Source organism: Protopterus annectens, chromosome 2.part0 (assembly GCF_019279795.1).
Source record: "Protopterus annectens isolate FY-2018-M chromosome 2.part0, PAN1.0, whole genome shotgun sequence".
Taxonomy (NCBI): Eukaryota; Metazoa; Chordata; order Ceratodontiformes; family Protopteridae; genus Protopterus; species Protopterus annectens.
The window spans coordinates 1,372,202,000-1,372,222,021 of record NC_056728.1 but is presented as its reverse complement, the minus strand read 5'-3'; the positions used below and the strand labels follow the sequence as shown (position 1 = coordinate 1,372,222,021).

Below are 20,022 nucleotides of genomic sequence, written 5' to 3'. Positions count from 1 at the left end.
AGGAGATCTTAGAAGTATAGTGCCTCGCAAAAAAAGGCCTTGTAGAGTCTATGAGAAGTAACAGAGGAATCCTCAACTCCAATGCGAAAATTCAATATCGCTGCTAACTGAACTTTACTTGTTGAGGAACTAGATCCTTCTTTTAAAAGCAAGGCTAAAAATTCAAGGATGTTATGTATGGGAGCTGAAAAAGGATCAATATTATTTTGTTGAGTCCAGTAAACAAACCTCTTCCATTTACTGGAGTAGAGTTTTCGAGTAGAGGGTTTATGGCAAGATAAAAGTATATGTCAGACAGGTGAAGACAGCATACTTTGTCTGGCTATTAATGGAATTGGAGATGCCAGGCAGTCAGTCCTGAGGTTTGATATGTCTGGGTGAATCATGCCTTTTGGGTGAGACAGGAGGTCTGAAGTCAGATCTAGAATCCAAGGCTGGTGAAGTAAGTGAGGCCAAAGGAAGGGGAACAAAAACTGTTGAGGCCAGAAAGGTGCAATGAGGATGACTTTGCTCTTCAACATGGCAGCTTTCTGTAGGAATTTTGGAATAAGCGAAATTGATGGATAAGCATAAAGAAGACTGGGTGGCCAATTGTAAAGTACAGCATCCCTTGGTGATTCCCCCTGTGGGGAGATTAGGGCAAAGTAGCTGCTGCATTTGTTGTTTAGGGGAGAAGCAAAGAGACTGTTGAGGGACCATTCATGAGGTAGAAGAATGCAACTGCTCAGCCTGTCTGCTATCACGTTTGACTTCTCTGGAATGTGCATTGCTACAGATCGCCCAATGCCACACTATGAGTGCTTCTCAACACAAAGGATATTATCTCGTCCCTCCTTGTTTGTTGATGTACCAAACCACCGACATACTGTCTGTTTGAATTACTATTGTCCCCAAATGGAGAGCATTTTGAAGGGCCTGCAATGCTAAAAGCACTGCTTTCATCTCTAGGACATTGATATGCAAGTTAGTCTCTCTGGGGGTTAAGTGTCATGGACTGTTTTCCCCATAAAATGCACTCCCCACCACTTGAGATCCTTTTTGCATGTGTTGGTGATTAGAACTGGATTTGATATGGGTTGGTAAAGTACTGACCATTGTGTAGTAGTGTCCACTGTAGAAGCCTCATGTAAAATCTGCCTAAAGGTACTAATGTTACTGACACTGATCCTAGAGCTTGAAGGATCAAGCGGGTTGAAATCTTGGTACTGCAGATTATTTTTCTGACCTGTGATCTTACAGTCTGAACCCTTAATACAGTCAGTGCAGCTATCATTAAATTTGTGTTTAACAGAGCTACTATAAATTCCAAATTTTGTGTTGGTTCCCCACTCAGGAATCATAGAAAAACTCACTAAGCTAGGCTTCAACCCCTATATCATTAGGTGGGTTACAAACTGGCTCACAGATAGAGCCCACAGTGTGAAAGTAGCTGACTCCAAGTCAGACTGCCAATCAGTCAGGAGTGGAGTCCCATAGGATTCGGTCCTGGGTCCTCTCCTGTTTGGATTCTACTTCTCTGAAGTCCAGGCCAACACGAAGGGATTCTGGCTGACAAAATTCGCAGACAATTACAAGTTGGGAGCTATTATTAACTCCCCAAGTGATGTTGACATCCTACAGAAAGGCCTCATGGAGACCAATGACTGGTATCAGAACCATAGCTTTAAGCTCAATGCCAAAAAATGTGTCGTCTTCCCCTTTGGGAAAAACCCGGTTCCCATGAATTACCATATCAATGGTAGTCCATTGAACACAGAATGTGTTACAAGACATCTGGGAATACAGGTTGACAGCAACCTCTCTTTTGACCACCACATGGCCACTGTGGCCAAAATGTCCTTCTATGTGGCACATCTCATTACTAAGGGTTTTGCATCCAGGAAGAAAGAGGTCATTGCCTCCCTTTAACTCTTCCCTCATTAGGCCAATCATTGAGTACAATGCCCCATTTGGCATGTACCTCATTAGACACCTGCAACAACTGGAGAGGCCGCAAAGGTAACTCACAAAGAGGATCCTAGGTCTTAAATATTTGTCCTATATGGACAGACTCAAAAAACTCCAACTATTCTCTTTCTCATATTGCCTACTTAGAGGCGATCTCTGCTTGACTTACAAAGCCATGTCTGACCCAGCTCTGTCAGAAATGCTACATTTAAAGAAATCCCAAACCCTCCGCACCACATACTCCAGAGACCTCAACCTCATTACCACAATCAACAGAACATGATGGAGGGACAGGTTCATAACCCAGAGACTGCCCATGCTATGGAATAAACTTCCCATACATGTCAGAGCACCTCAGTGGCCCTCTTCAGCAGAAATCTTGATGAGTGGACGGGAAATAGAAAATTCGCCCTGGGGATCACTCCAGTGGCTGTACTCAACAGAGGCACTGTGATCTAAGGTCGGGTGGCACAATGCCAGGGTAATCCTATGGGCTAGTCTTGTAAAGGCTCCGGGGCCATTAGCCTAGTACACACCTATGAACCTATGAACCTAAATATTCATTTACACAGTTCTAAATTTTCTCTACTTTTGCAGTGTTGAAGTTTCCAAGAGATGTTCAGGAAAAAAATGTGCTCATTTTAGTACATTGAGTATGCCTATCCTTACTTTCAAGCACCTCACTGATTCCTAGAAAAGGATCTTTGAGGGGTCAAAAAACGTATACTCATAGCAGACAGGGTTTTTCCATCCTTCTTACACCTGGATAATGTGTCCTTTACTTTGTGTCCTTTACTTTGGGGACAAACAATGATGTGCTATCAAAAGGAGCACTGATGAATGAAGAATTGAAGGGGTCAGCAAAATCACATAGGCACATCTAGGCATCCCTCCTCATAGCCTGAACCTGATACCCTTGAGATTCCTTAGGCTACATGTGAAATAAGCCTCATGGAGGAATTGGAAACTGATTGCAGGGTAGCCAGCTGAGACATTACAGAAGATTGCACTTCTTCTGCAGTGGATCCTGAGAGGGTATTTGAGAGCTCTTTGATTAAATAAATCCCTCTGTAGCCTTGTGAAATGTGCCAAATAATTCAGTGACTTTAAGGCGAAGGTTGCTGAAGCACAAACACACTTCCCAAACCTGTGCATCTCCTGAGACTCCTTGTTGGGGGGGATGAACAGTGGAACTCACCTCGGCAAATTCCTTCCTAGTGGTCACTGCCACGACCATGGCATCAACAGGCACTTCTCTTCCCCAAAACTGTTTGTCCACTGGTGGTGCCATAATCTTACCTGGTCTTCAAGGTATTGGCTCTATAGTGTTGGGACCCTTCCATGCTCACCGAGAGATCAACTCAATGAACTAGTCAGTGGGTGGAGACACTCATGTGGTAGACAGGCCAGTACCAAAAGCCTCCAGGAATACAGACTCCTCTGACAAAGAGTTGCTGGGGGTCCAGCCACCTCTCTGTCTTAGGATTTCAAGGATGTCTCCAAATGAGACATCTTCAGGAGGTGACCCTTCAACTTCACTGAAATCTGCATCTTCTGTGATAGTCTCTTCTGGGGAATCCAGTGCTTCCTCTTACACATCTTCTTCCTAGGGACCTCCTCAGTGGGATGCTCTGGGGAGGTATCAGAAGATGGAATACCCTATTGGGAAGCCTGGAGTTTCTGTACTGGCTGTCCCTGTGGAAAGGAGGGATGAGAATCTGAATGCAGAGCCATCAAGGCTGTAGACTGAAGATCCAAGGGGGGAGGGACCCTCTGTGTTACTGAGGCAGACAAAGCTCTCTCCATAATCTCAAAGGCAGACTGTCCCAGAGAGGGAAAGGACCTAGCTTTTGGACCACTATCCCTCCCTGCTCCAAAGACAATCATCTAGAGACAGAACCTGGAGCCAAGCTAACCCGTGCTGAGGCTCTGATTAGCAGAAGGAGCTCCGACAATTTCGGAGTCGACTCCAACACCTTGGATCCGACCAGGAAGCTTCGGCTCTGAGAACTCTGGATCTGACTGAACCAAAGTGCTCACAGCGAACTTCAGATCTGAGGATAAAAGTATCCTCAGATCTGAATCAAGACGGCACCGGATGGCTCTAATCCAAGGACTCTGAGAAATTGTAAGTGGCCAGAGGAGGAACTAGTACAGGTGGTGTAAAGGAAGACTGGATCTCCTGACCGGAAAAGGTAGGAGTCGATAAGCCACCTGTCAGACTCTGAGCTGAGAGAATACTTTTCACCACTCTCTCCACATCTTCTCCCATTAAACTCCTGGAAGAGCAAGTGGACATTATAGAGGGGGATGTGGGTCTCTCCAAAAAGGGTGAGGGAACCCTGGAGGGAACTGTTTCCACAGATGGGGAATATCTGGTTCTAAGCTCTGTTGAGTTTTTTCACTGGATCTTAAGTAGATGGATCTGATGATTCCTTCTTTTTTAAGCTTCAGATCAAATGTTGAGGTCAGATTCACTAAATCTCTCATTGTTTGTTTAAAATCCAGCTATGAGGTCTGATCCAATAACTTACCCTTTTTCTTCTTAGGATGTGATAGACAGGATTGATCTGAATGAAGTCTCTTCCTTGAATGTTCTGATGTCTTGGAGGAAGGAGCAGAAGGGCACGGAGAAGGAGACTTGGATTTTTTGGATTTAGGTGAATCAGCTACAGATAAAGCCTCCCCAAAAGAGGAAGGAAGCAACCCTTTTAAAACGTACTTGTTTTTTCTCTCAATGAGAGCTCTTGGATTAAACCCATGACATATTGCACAGTCCTCTTGAAGATGAAGAGGACCAAGACAATACACACAAAGTGTGAACATCTGAAAAGGGAATTTTGTGCCCACACTTTAGACATTTTTTTAAACGCCAAGGGGCATTTTTCTGCCAGATCTGCAGAAAAAAAAAAAAACAGAAAAACACTACCAGCTAAAAAGAAAAAAGGAAAAAGGACAGAATAGTTTTAGCTATATATATATATATATATATATATATACACACATATATATATATATATATATATATATATACACACACACACACACACACACACACACATAGGGTCTATATTATATAAGCGAACGCACTAAATTACAAGTGTAGACCATCCTTAGCAAAGCAACCTGATGTGTGCTTGTATCCAGTGGTACTGTGTATGTACACCTCTTGCATACTGTGTCTGTTTCTTAAAGGATTAAGTGGTTGTTGGTAAACATGAGACAATCGCTACATTGTCTCAAGATGCTCCTATCCACCAAGTTGACTACAGAGAAGTTAGAAAATTGCATATCCACTCTGTCCAGTCCTTTGATCGGTGAGTTACAAGACGGTGGTGTATTGGAGTTAGAAGGCAATTATTAAGAGTGCTCTGTTGGTGCAATGCTGTAGTCAGTATTTGCATGATGTAAGACTTCATTATCAGTGAGCATAAGGCAATTCTTTCACAGCTTGAGTGCACCAAGTGCACAGAGGCTATGAAAAGAAAAGGGAAACAAGTTGTCTGACTTTTGATAATGTCCAGTAATTCAAGTATTAGATGGAGAAGTGCACAAAGAAAATAAATGTGTGTAGCTTGATTCAATTTAAATTTTGTAGAAGTGCACCGGTTGTTATTTACGGGGACTATGAAGGTTAATGCAGTTTGTAAAATAACGTACAGGTAGACTATATGAAGGAGTAGGTGGTTCCATGGAGGAAGTACATTGGAATTCGTACTTGTACTTAATAAGTCATGGAAGAGAGCAACAGAGGGGCTTGGGAACTGAAAATTATAGTGCATCATCTAATAAAAGCAGCTTTCTTTGTTCCACTGCTGCTCTGCTGAAGTAACTAGTGCTTATTGGCAGACAGAACACTGACATGGTTCCAAAACAGTGGACTGGCTAGTCTCAATCAGTTCTGGATCAGTAGCTCAAGGCATCGAACACTGAAACATAATGCAACTTGGGTGAAACATTTTGGAGAATAGTACAAATACAAGCAAAACGTCAGATCAAATCACCTGTGTCTACATGACTACTGTTTCCTGATCCTCCTATACTATTTACAAACAAGCTACAGTGTCAGGTACACATGCAACCAGTCCAGAAAAGAAGATGTCTATCATATACTGTGGGTAAACATATAGCAGACAAACTCCAGAAGATAGAATTTCACTTGTAATGGCAAGTCTGGACTAGAGCCATGCAACTTGAAACACCAAGGCTGGATGGCTTCTACTACCAAGCAAGCAAGATAAACTGATACTGACTTGAGTTTACTTACTATGTGAGACACTAGTTTAGGGATAACTCTGTACAGGACTGAATCTCCCTCAAACAGTTTATATCGCATGTAACTACTTAATCATTGGGTTAGCCAGGTACAACCTTATTGGCTGAGCCCCAGTGGTTGCTTGTTTGGGATGGTACTGAGAAACAATAAAGAACAGGGCTGGAATGCCCTTTAGAATAGATAAAAATGCTTTTATTTACTTAACAGAGAACAATATAATCCAGAAGAACATGGGAATGGTTGGAACAGAGGGTGGAATGGAAGAATAATGGTTGCCATTCCGTTACATCAGCTCCTACCCACATTATCAATTCACAGAAATTAAAGGTAGGTATTTATTAAACTCAGTAATTTAGTTCCAGGAGAACAAAACAATGGGCAAAGCAAAATGATTGTAATTACAACTGTATTACCAATAACTTACAATATTATAGCAAATACAGCACAACTGCAGTGCAGATTAAATCACAGCACAACAAGGCAGATACAGTATTCAACAAGTAATAGTTAACAGTTGTTCACCACATTTTCACAACAATGGGAATTTCAAAATGTTTGTCCCCTCCCAAACTATATGCCGTTAACTGGTCTTGTGAAGAAGACAGGACAAGGTACACTTTTAATGAAGTTGTTACATACATTAATACTGACCATTATGTAGACTCACACCTACCATTACTGAAATACAGAAATACTCTTAAACATGTTGCTGTTTTATCACTATCTCACTTATGTAAATGTTACAGATTACAATGAAAAATTCCCACATCTAAATCCTTGTTCATTCCTGAAAATAAATTAAGTTCAAGAAAGAGTGAAACCAAATCCACTGAAATAATACTGCTGCTGTAATAAACATGCCACACCTCTTTCTCACTTGAAGGAAGATGGTATGATGACAATTTAGCAGTTACTGTGAGCAATGACTGATTATAACAGGGGTGACATGGGTAGCTGCCTGGGGTACACAGCTCCAGGAGGGTCCATACCAGCTAAGAAAATAATTTGGTTTTAAAAGGTTTTGTTATGTTCAGCACTGTTAACTTATGTGATGCATACACCAAGTGATCTCTAAGAATTACTTGGAGTTAACAAAAAAGTATTAAATGACAGACACTGTGAGTATTTACCTTTATACACATGCAGTGCCTGCCAATTGCTCATGCACCGCATGAGACTGTGACAATATTCAGCAAGTGACAATCTTATATAAAGCACCATGGCATTCACTGGAATGGGAATAAGAAGAATGCCCACGAGTGTGGATAGATGTTATGGACTGCGAGTTTGAAAGTCACAGCAGGTCATGGGAACATGTGGTTCATAGTTTTATAGGTGTGTACTATGCTAACGGCCCTGGAACCTTTACAAGCCTAGCCCATAGCATTATCCTGGCATTGTGCCACCCAACCTTAGCTCCCAGTGCCTCTGTTGAGTAGAGCTACTGGAGTGATTCCAGGGGTGAATTTTCAATTTCCCATCCACTCATCAAGTCTTCTCTTGAAGAGGGCCAGTGAGGTGCTCTGTTTGACATGTATGGGAAGTCTATTCCGTAGCATGGGCAGTCTCTGGGTTATGAACCTGTCCCTCCAGCATGTTCTGTTGGTTGTGGTAATGAGGTTGAGGTCTCTGAAGTGTGTGGTGCGGAGGGATTGAGATTTCTTTAGATGTAGCATTTCTAACATAGCTGGGTCAGACATGGCATTGTAAGTCAAGCAGAGATCATCTCTAAGCAGGCTATATGAGAAAGAGAATATGGAGTTTTTTGAGTCTGCCCATATAGAACAAGTGTTTAAGTCCTAGGATCCTCTTTGTGAGGTACTTTTGCGGCCTCTCCGGTTGTTGGCAGGTGTCTAGTGAGGTACATGCCAAATGGGGCACTGTACTCTATGACTGATCTAATGAAGGAGGAGTATAGGGAGACAATGGCCTCTTTCTTCCTGGATGCAAAACCCTTAGTAATGAGATCTGCCACATAGAAGGATTTTCTGACCACAGTGGCAATGTGGCGGTCCAAAGAGAGGTTGTTGTCAACCTGTGTTCCCAGATCTCTTATAACGTCTTCTGTGTTCAGTGGACTACCATTGATGTCATAATGTATGGGAACTAGGTTTTTCCCAAAGGGGATATCGACACATTTTCTGGCAATGAGCTTGAGGCCATGGTTCTGACACCAGTCATTGGTCTGAGTTAGGCCTTTCTGTAGGATCTCAGCATCACTTGGGGAGTTAATAATAGCTCCCAACTTGCAATCGTCTGCAAACTTTGTCAGCCAGAGTCCCTTCGTGTTGGCTTTGACTTCAAAGAAGTAGATACCAAACAGGAGAGGACCCAGGACCGAACCCTGTGGGACTCCATTCGTGACTGGTCTGCAGTCTGACTTGGAGTCAGCTACTTTCACACTGTGGGTTTGTTTTTATGCTGGTAGGCAAACAGATTAGGGGTCTAGCTGTGCTGTGGATGAAAGCAACTTATCATCTTCATTTGCTAAACTTAAAATCTGGTATTAAGGACTAGTACGCATTTGTGTGAAATAAACTGAATATGTACTGTCTAATCTTTAAGTGAAAACAAAGTTGAAAATGGCTCTGGTTTCACCGAAAGTCCTTGTCACTGCCTATAGCTTTTGGTCTGCAACTTGCCCTCTTGTTGTTTGTTCACAGGACTAGTGTGACTCTACGAAATAAATTGGATTACTTACTCTCTGGCTGTTGTTTGCATTTCAGACAAAGTTGAAACTGTTCCTGAGTTCCCAGAATCTCCATGACTTTGATTCATATTTTTGGTTTGTTTCTCAATAAATCTGTGATCTTATGATAAACCATTGAGGATTACAGTCATTAAATGGGTGGGGACTACCTCTGAATGAAAGCAAATTACATTCTTGTTATTTGCTCGGGTTACAATCTGACTTTATGGGACTAATGTGCATTTGTATGAAATAAACTGGAATTACCTTTGGAAACTGTGTGAAACCAATCTGATACTGTTCCTGACTTTTCCAGAATGTCCCTGACTTTGCTATACATTTTGGTCTGTTCCTCATACAATTTGTGATTTTCTGGCATACAGCTCTTGAGACACACACACACACACACACACACACACACACACACACACACACACACACACACACACACACACACACACACACACACACACATGTAAAACCCACTAAGATGCACAAAAGGAGAAAATGAGTTCACAAAACATTCCACCAATAACTGTAATAAACTCCAGTACATTAATAGTGTCTTTAATAGCACCATATAACATTACAGACCCACAGCAGACCCAGGGTTTCGCCAAAAAGGCTTCCTCAATGTTGAGAGTTTGTTGAAATTATGTATATACACACACAGACACACACATATATATATATTTATATATATATATATATATATATATATATATATATATATATATATATATACGGGTTCCTATGAGTTCATCGAAATGCCAAAACATCGACTCTTCATATCATCGACAATTCACGTAAGCGATCCTCCCCCTCTCAGGACCCATGGTAGCACTTGATTGTCTGCTACAGCGCATATGGTTCAAGTCACTACCCACAATTTCCCTTGACAGCGTTGTAATTTACGTCGCAATACACACAAGTGCTACCATGGGTCCTGAGAGGGGGAGGATCACTTACGTGAATTGTCGATGATATGAAGAGTCGATGTTTTCGTGTCGAAGAAGTGAGCGTCGATGTTTTGGCATTTCGATGAACTCATAGGAACCCATATACACACACACACACACACACACACACACACACACACACACACACACACACACACACATATATGGTCTATGTTGTTTTATCGACAGTTGTGACATTAACCTAATTTGATCAATGTTCTGAAATGTTGAATATTGGGTAGTGCAGGGATATTATTTGTATTGAGATGGCTGTATAGTAGGGATCAGGGAATTTGCTCTTTTCCCCACTGTAGTATAATCTTGAAGTTGGTACGTGTGTGTATATGGATAAATATATATATATATATATATATATATATATATATATATATATACACACATATACATATATATATATATATATATATATATATATATATATATATATATATATATATATATATATAAAATTAGCAGGGGATGTTCGGGGGCACAGTCCTCCACATGGGGGGAAGGGATCAGGAGGTCCTTGCACCTTTAAAAAACATTGTTTTTTGTTGAGTTTTTGATGTTTCAGAACATCAATCATATGGTTTCCACCATACCAGGTTTGACATTGTGAATCGTTAATAAAACAATACAGACAAACACATGGCTAGCTACCCTAAAGAAGGCTACATTTTTTTGTTGCTGCTGAAAAAGGCTCCATCATATCTTAAATAATTGTTACTTTAACCTATATTTAATGTTCCATATGTGGACTTGTTTCTTGTAGAATACTGCACAGTCTAAAAGGAAGCAGATTGAGCTGGTTGTATTGCACTTTATACCTTACCTCCTTACTTTATATTTTGGAATTTCAAATGTTTCAGCCGGCGCATACCTCACAACAGCAAGCACCTTGGTAAACCCCTGACTGTAAAGAGGATAACAAATGGTAGCACTTTGTACCGTAACAGGTTTTCACCCATACCAAACTGAAGGAATCTCCTGTGCAGCCCTCCAAACACTACATAGCAGAACATCTTGAACATATCCAGTGACACCATCCAGCCACCCAATGCCAGTAGAGATATGGGTGCACTAGAAGATCATAATTCACAATATGATCTACAAGACATGCTTAATGAAGTAACAATGCAATAAAAATGGGCTAGAATTTTATTTTATTTTTATTTATCCTTTGTTGACCGGGTTAGTCCCACTAGGCTAGCAGCCTCTTTTCAGGGAGACCTGAAGTGGTATTTATTCTATTAGGGGAAATCTGGTCAGGGTATCAGGAACTTTCCCTAAGTTTTGATACTGTTCCTGATTTTTGATAGGTACTGTGAGATCTTTTACATCCACCTCAGCCTCAGACTCAAGCAGATGGTTTCTCGGTTTAACGTCTCCTCCAAAGGATGACACAGTAGTGTAGCACCCCCCTCTCCAAAATGAGCATGGCTTCTTCAAGCAAAAGTTTGTTGATGGACAATTTATAGTGGACTGGGTTTGAAACTACTGAATGAAATTAGTTAACTTTCTTTCGGCTTTTCCCGGTTAGGGGTTGCCACAGCGGAACTCCGGTCCTCTAATGATTGTTAGTGGATTTTTATGTACTGGGTTACCAGCCCTGATGCACAACCTTCAACGAAGGCACGTCCCATTCATGTATGCCTCCACACAGAAGATGCTCTAGCTGAGAATCAAATGGGACGTCTTGCTATGAGGTGACAATGCTACCGCAGCACCACCACCGGTCCTAAGAAAATGTAAATTTTAGTTCATGCATTTACTGCAGTCTAATAATTTAAAAACTGGGCATTAACAGTTAGAATTGAATTCCTAGTACCCCATGACCAAGTGGAGTAAGCAAGAAACACAATGTTGTTTTATTAACTTCAGTTCCCGGCTTATGACACAGAAAGTGATTACTTGCTAGATTAGGCATATTTACTTGGGATTGCCTTTAAGTAGCCAACATATTTATGCACAGTTTAAATGACACAGTAGCTTGTCAGCAACAGATAAAACAGCAGCAGTACATAACTTAAACAGTTTGACTGAGATTGCAGTTTAGTACAAGACTTTACTGTGACAGAAGCAAGGTATCAGCTTGACAAGCACAGTAAAGAAAACAATACAGAGAGTCAGCATTCACAACTGACCTCCCACATATAATGCATGCTCAACTTGTTATATTCCAACCTGGAAGGTTCTAGATTCAAAGTCTTATTCCGTTAAGGTCCACATTGAAGGGATTTTGCCTTTAAACTAAATGCTGTCCAATCCATTGAAGACATGAGTAAGACTTGTGGTAACATAGTTTTGACGCTATCAGATGACAGCCACAAAAAGGTGAATTTTTATTCTTACAAGTTACTGCAAGCTAATAACCCATCTAAGGAATCTGCTCTTTAGATTATTGGAAGTTTGTGTTTACCTAATGATTAATGGAAAGCATTTAGATGCTCAGTGGTGCTCCCACAAATTTGGGCAACACAGACCAGTTCTGCTTAGTAAGGCAAAACAGACCAGTTCTGCTTAGTAAGGCAACACAGACCAGTTTTGTTTAGCAAGATATGGTATTGGACTGTCTGTTCTATTAAGAATACTTACTGCCATATTTTCAAATAACAGGAAGTCTAGTTACTTTTTAGTCTGACGTGTCTCTTGTTTAAAGTATTGATTTAGCTGCATTTAGATGTCTTTGGCACAGTTCATAAACTGAGATAAGGAAAGATGGACTATTAATGGAAAAAGTATATACACTTGCAAATGCTTAATACTGCGAGACTTAATTCATATTTTGTGGCAACAGATATCTTTGCTGACACTGTTGCCCATATTACATTCACATTTGAAATTAGTACTAATGTGCCTTTTGATGATGATGTGCTCAGACAGACAGTGATATGCAAGTATCATTTAAGCACCCTACATAATTGTGTGATTTTGTAGGGTCTATATTAGATAATCAAACTTTCAAAAGTTCGACTGTCATATGGTCGACACCATATGATCGAACTTTAAAAAGTTCAAACATCTACTAAAAAAAATAAACTACACAAATTACAAGATTGGTAAGCAACTCTGATACTTTTAAATGTGAGTTTTTTCAACTTGTAGGGATGTTTTTAGATAGGGGATACCCCTTAAAATTAGTTTTGATGGTCAAACATGAGGTTTTAAAGGAGAGAGACACCCTTTACCAACCTATACTTCGTGCTGGGTTACCAGTAAAACCACCCCAACAACAGTCTGATGGTTCATCTACAATGGTCTTTAGATACAATCACCTCTCCCGAGATATTGTTTCAGCCATCAACTATGCATGGCACTTTGGTTTTAAGGATGCAAGTAAGGAAATTCTTGACCCGAGACCTAGGACAGTTTACAGTCAAGGAAGAAATGTTAAGAACATTATGGAGAATTCTAGTTGCAAGTCTTTTATATCTAGAATGTACAAATGTGGGACCTGTAGGATATGTAAGTACATCAATGATGGCCCATATGTGTCCATACTTGGTTACAGCCGTTCTTTGAGCTGCCCGGGAAGGTGCAGCTGTAACACCAACATAGTATATGTTGCCACCTGCATCAGCTGCACCAGTTTTTATGTGGGCAAAACTGTACGAAGACTTAAGGAAAGGATCACTGAACATGTTAGGGCCATCAGAAACAAAGATGCTCACAATGCACTCTATAGGCATAGTACATGTTGTACTCATTTTAAAAAGTTTACTTTCTTTGTCATTGACAAGGCGAAAAGTAGTGAAAGAGGAGGTGACTTGAAACCAAAGGTGGAAAATTTGGAGACAATGTGGCAACTTAGGCTAAATGCTATGCATCCACCTGGCCTCAATGACAGTATTGCTATTCTTCCTACACTTAAGGCTTAAGCAAATGTGATTAAATAAAATTTCTTTTTTATATATTTAACAACGTATATCAGCATCAGAACACTATTTATCTTTAAGCATATTGTACAAGTGCATTTTTATCTTGTATTTTGGTTCAATCATGTTTTTATCTTTCATGTTTAATCAACTGTTTTTTTTTTAAATTTTTGTGATGATGGATTGGTCAGCAGGTAGGGGATGGGTTATTTAAATGTTATTTGTACCAACCAATGTTACTCTGATGAAGCCATTCTTATGGTGAAAGCTCTCAGTTGTTGGGATCTTTGTATTTTGTGCTATTAAATCGGTGAAACCACGTTTGTGTTGGGACTTTTATTTTTACACAAATAACCTACCTGAACATTTTAAAGTGGGGAGGGGGCAAGCCCCCTTGCACCCCCCCCGTTCTTTAAATATACCAACTCAGAAATTGCACTACAGTGCAGAAAAAGGAAATCTTCCCATTCCCCGCTGTATGAAGATCTCCATTAAAACGTTTGAACTTTCAAAAATTCGATCATATGGTGTCGGCCAAAGTTCGATTATCTAACACAGACCCAATTTTGCAAGTTTAATATAGGTATTTAATGCAATTAGCTAACATGTGGTAGAGACAAACACCCTCTTAACTCGCAGTCAATGCATTGGAGTCCTTAACTGCGTATAAGAAAAATGTAAATAATCTAAATGAGAAAAGTAATGGCAACAATTACTCAAGAAGACAAAAGAAAGTAAAAGCCATGAAATCAAAATCAATGGGACATGTACATAAAAGTTATAGCACATCCTACACAATGTCACATAGCACCCCAAATATTGTTAGACCCCTGACTAGTACTCCATATGGTGACACCTGCTACACAGACTGCTGTTCATGGTTATTGTAAACCCACCGAACAAGACCATGCCCCTAGGAAACAAAGTATGTACATTTGACCTGTGATGCCACCAAATTATAGTAAATTACAAAAATAAGGGACGTCAGCTACTTTTCTAACCCAGTGCAAACTAAGTAAGTTTAACTTCCAAAGAAATAAACATGATATACCTAGCCACAGCTGGCCTTAAGCATATGAAACCTAGGCACCTCCTAGGGTACCACTCTGTCAAGGATGCTCTTCCAACTTTTTTTCACTGAGTAAAAATCCCCTTTCCACAGCTCTGGTACCCTGTAAGGAAATCACCACACACTGCTTAATTTCTGTGCTTTTTGCTCGATCCCATTGGGTTTCATCCCTCTATGCCTCACAGCCAATCATTTTTAATTGTACTTTTCATAGCAAATGAGTGAACAATGGGTAAGGATACCACAGATAAGCAGCCCTTCACAACTCACTGAATATGCATCCAGCACCCACTCTCCCTATCCTGTTAAATGAAACTGAGTCTAGATAATATTCTTTCTTAAGGGGAAACACTGAATTCTGTGTTGGCCAACATCGGAAAGGTAGGACGAATACTCTACAATGCTAGTCTGAGCTCTAAAAGCAGGCTGGAACTGTGGCTCTGTGTGTCTACCAGGGCATTTAAGTTATGTGGAATGAGGACTACCAGAAGATGGATGACCCCTTCCCAAGTCTGGATCACTTTCCTGCAGACTGGAAAAAAGTGAATCCTCTGCTGCCTGTTCAGATACTACACTGCTGCATGGCCACATCAAAAGTTTGTCTAGTTTTAGGAGGGGCACCAAATGCTGCAGTGCCAAGAGCACCACCTACATGAGTCAAGAAGACTCAACTGAAGAAGCTTCTTTGCCAGACTCCAAAACCCCAGTGAACCACTTTCTGATACCAAGGCTGTTTCTAAACCTTCCAATGATGTGTTGTAAGTCAAGGACCATTCTGGTAATGGGGAATAAGGAAACTCCCTTTCCAACTTGCTGGATTGGATCAATTAATATATACAATGACAGCAAGGGTTCAAGGCAAGAAGCAGTTCTGAGAGTGAACAGTGAAGCTGTTACCATTAGTGTTACATAGTCCATTGTAATACTTGCATACATGGACTGGTGAAAACACACACTGCTAAAAACTCTATCAAGTATAAAATGGTGCACTTGGGCCCAGAAGCGTAAAGAGACACAGCATGCCAAACCCTCACATTTCCAAGTCTTTGACAGTGGTAAAAACACTTGACAGTGAACACTGTCTAACATCATGCTGATAAAGCTGATGTGGTACAATGGGCACAGGGGATGAAATCCCCAGTTTACAGTGATCCCCAATGATCCCCAACAGAAGAAACCAAACTAAAGTTGTGAAAAAAGGGGTGGTTGGCAGGGAGCTACCAGCAACAATTTATCCCCAGTACTAGTAAAAAGTAATGCCTGCTAAATAACATTAAAAACAATAAATGGGTAAACCAGTGAATGAAGCTGGCTGTAAGTAAGCACGTTTTTGTAACTTTTACTCATCCAGGTGCTCTTGAACTATTAAGTAGGCATTTTGAATATGTTGTTGTTTGTCTTTTCGGCTTTTTCCGGTTAGGGGTCGCCACAGTGGAACTCTGGTTCGTTAATGGTTGGCAGTCGATTTTTATAGTGCCGAGTTACCAGCCCGATGCCCAACCTTCAGCGAAGGCACGCCCATTCACGCATGTCTTTCGGAGGCCACTCGAACGCGGGGAGGACATGCAGACTCCACACAGAAGGTACTCCAGCCAAGAATCGTACAGGGGAACCTCTTGCTGTGAGGCAACAATGCTACCACTGTACCACTGCGGCTTTTCATTTTGAATATAATTAGTTATATTTACTCCCACAGTCATCAGTAATATTACAGTAACACCACAAATAAGGCATTTTATTTATCTCTGTACCACCATGCACCAGAGGCAAGTTTCAGCTTAGTGCATCCTTCTTTGCCAAGTGCTCTGCACTAAACTACAAAAAAAAAGACTTACCAAGCTTCTGTAGAATCTGTCCTCGGATCTGAATGCTAACTGCTTGTACAAGAATACGATCACTCTCTTTTTCATATACCCAGGATCCTGCAAAACAGCATAAATAAGATCAAAACAAATCACTTGTCAATACTTAAGTTCTAGACAAAAAAAATGAGAGAACTTGAAGAAATGGCTAAGAAGAAATTTAAGCAGCAAAATAAAGGTGTGCCAATGCCTAAAAACTATATTTGGCAAGAAAATAAAGTGAAGCTCATAATTTTGATAATTTTCAGTATATTTCAGGAACCCTTACTGACCATAAGTCCTGAGAAAGAACTACACATAAACAATGCCTTTAAAAAATCAATACAAGCAACAAGTCTTATATAAAGTCAAAAAATATCTAACTACTACAGACTGCAAATCTACAGCCTCTACCTACTTTCCGTAAAGCCTGCTATATGCAGCACCAATATTCGCCGATCTCCATTCAACTCAACAACATAGGCTATAACAGTGTTACAACAAAATTGCAAAGTTTGTTACTGCACTCCCAACATAACTCACCACTGTAATGTCCTTAAGAGACTCCAAAAGATGGTGTTTCCCAACTATCTGAAATATACCCAGCTCATATTTGCCCATTTTGGGTTCCTATTGGAACACTGAGAATGCAATTGTTCGAATCACTAAAGGTCGACCTTTAATGATTGAACAATTACATTTTCGAATGCTCCGAAAAATGTATTTAAAAAAAAAAAAAAAAAAGGTAAAGTAAAGGGTGTAGGCAGGGGGCACCCCACACACCCCCCGCTACTTAAATATACCAACTCCGAGATTGCGCTACAGTGTAGGAAAGGTTTCCCTTTCCTGCACTTAACTCCGCTAAAGTGCGATCTCATAGTTGGTATATTTAAGTACAGGGTGTGTGGGGGGTACAGGGGGGCTTGCCCCCTGCTCACTGCAGTTACTTTTTTTATTTTTATTACACTTTCGAAGTTTTGGTACTTCGATCATATGGTGTCGACTATATGGTATTCGAAGTACTGAAACTTCGATAATGTAATATATAACCACCCATTTTACCTCATATCAACATACCAAATGCCCATCCATGCTTCAGTGGTATTTATTCTCACAAAAACTTCTGCTTTACCAATACATCACATAATGCATATTGGCATGCTCCAAACTCATTCTCAGTTAGCAAACTCTGGAATAATATCCATTGTACATGAAGACTTCTTGAAAATCCTAGAGCTTTCAATAACAACCCCTAAAACTACCTCCTTAATTCCTGGCTCTGCCCCTCCACGTTCCACTGCACTGGGTTAACTTATAGACTTTTACCCCTACCATTCTCTAGATTTTGTTCTCCTAAATATATCAAGGTTGTTAATCTTGCCTATACCTCCCTTCAAATTCTGTGTTGATTGAATCACTCGTATTACCTTGTATAAATTGCACATAAATCTCTCTCTCTCTCTCCAAGCAGTAACCAAAACATTTTACTGCTATTTTACTCTCTTTCCCTTTCCTGTTATATTCAACTGAATGAAAACTACCAGCTTCTCTCTAGTCTTCTTTCACTTACTCTTCTCCATGTTTCGCCTTTCACTCTTGTATCTTGATTTCATAATACTTCGATCATCCGTTAACATCCAGTAGCCCTCTGCTATGCAATGTTTTACTTCACTCCTCCATTTCTTTTCACACACTACACCTACTGTTTTTATCTCCTGTACTTCTCTTTTCTACCACTTTTCCTTTACTCTCTTTTTTAATAACAAGACAAGTGTGATGCTCACATCTTTTAATTTAGCAGGTTAAGTTTTATTTATAACTGGTGCAGTCTGTTACTTATGTTTTACTACATTGCTCTTAATGATATTCTAAATGTGTAATGCATTTTTTTAATTCTTAATTTTCTATACTGTAATGTAATTGTGGAGCTTTTCTCTCCAGGCTTCTGCTGAAAAGGGGTCTCGTATGGTCCAATCAAACTCTCCTTGTAAAAAAAATGCAAACAATGAACAGAAGGGTTTCAATGACTTTAAAGATAATTTTTTACAGTAGACCTTAGAAAATAAAAAAAAAATAATGTGATTTGATGAGGCTACATTATTAGCTTGCTAGAAAGATACACTCAGCAAAATTAATGCAGCTTAGAATTTAAATAAATAGCAGTAGCTTGTGCCTAACTTTTTAGCATTTTCATCTTCCAGTCCCGACTCTCTCAGCTGATGATGCTGCTTCTTTGCAGCCCCATCAAAACCAGTAATTTCACAGTCATTGTAGGGAGCCGCTGTCTGGAGGTTGTGAAAAAAACAACTTGCATCTACAGACTGAGGTTAATTACTTAGGCTGTTTGAAAGAACCTGTAACAGTAGCTCAGAGAGGTAAAAACATCAACCATAGGAAGGTTACAAGACAGCAAGTGCTACTTTAATTGTGATCTCATGATTCTGATGCTGGTAATTTTGACCAAACACTTCAGTGCTATTACTGAAGCCTCCATCCTGTGAAATGGGCAGTGTTTCTGTCCCGAAGCATGTTTTTATTGCACTGATTGAAATAAGTAATTACGAGAAAACTGTGCAATGACAATACAAGACTTCACGAGGTGGGTCACCAAAGACCTTACTATGAAGATCTGGGGTTGAAATGTATAAATTGCCTAGTTAAAGGCATTTGCTGAAATGTCGATCAAAATCAATCTGACCCCAGATATCCCACACACAAATATTCCAGTTCTTATATTATTTTTGTTAACCAGGTAGGTGGGATGGTTCAAAGACCCTTTTCATCCCTGACATGGGGCCCATGAAAGAGCAGTGTGCACTGCATTCTATACAATGGAAGAGTAAGAGTATACTATATTAGTACAACTGGTTACATGAACTTCCAGTCTTAAGTAAATTCAGGGATAAATTCAGGAAACATAAATAAGACAAAATGAAAAGGGGGCCAGACAGTTGTATCATAACCATTTCAGTGAGTATGTTTCCCTTTTTCCCCACACAGCCAACCATCAGCTCATCTTGGTGCCCCTCCCAATCTTATGTCAGGTGTACCTACCCTTCTAATCCTTCCTGGACTTACTCTGTCAGTGTTGGGGCTGAAGAAGATCATTAGAGGGTCCCTGGACCATACGTAAGCCTTGCTAATGGAGGGAGGGTTGCAATGACCTACTCTAGTTCCCCCATTGCTGTCAACTACATCTGAGGGCTACTCCCCTCTATGGAACATTATTCCCCACAAGGAATGCCTTAGATGAATGCTCTCATAGGTGCAAAGGCTAATGACCACTAGGGCCCTTTACAAGCCTAGCAGTGAAACCCAAACTTGACTGACAATTTTGATTTATACAGTGGGTGATTTCTGACT

At 40.3% G+C, this 20,022-nt stretch overlaps 1 protein-coding gene across 2 annotated transcripts in view; it reads right to left on the bottom strand.

Moving 5' to 3' along the window:
* ALPK1 (alpha kinase 1) overlaps positions 1-20,022 on the bottom strand; it is an 873,475-nt gene that overhangs the window by 318,398 nt on the left and 535,055 nt on the right. For both annotated transcript variants that reach the window (XM_044061550.1, XM_044061549.1), the window contains exon 7: positions 16,654-16,740. In XM_044061550.1, coding sequence (XP_043917485.1) covers positions 16,654-16,740 — 87 coding nt within the window. The remainder of the gene's footprint in view (positions 1-16,653; positions 16,741-20,022) is intronic.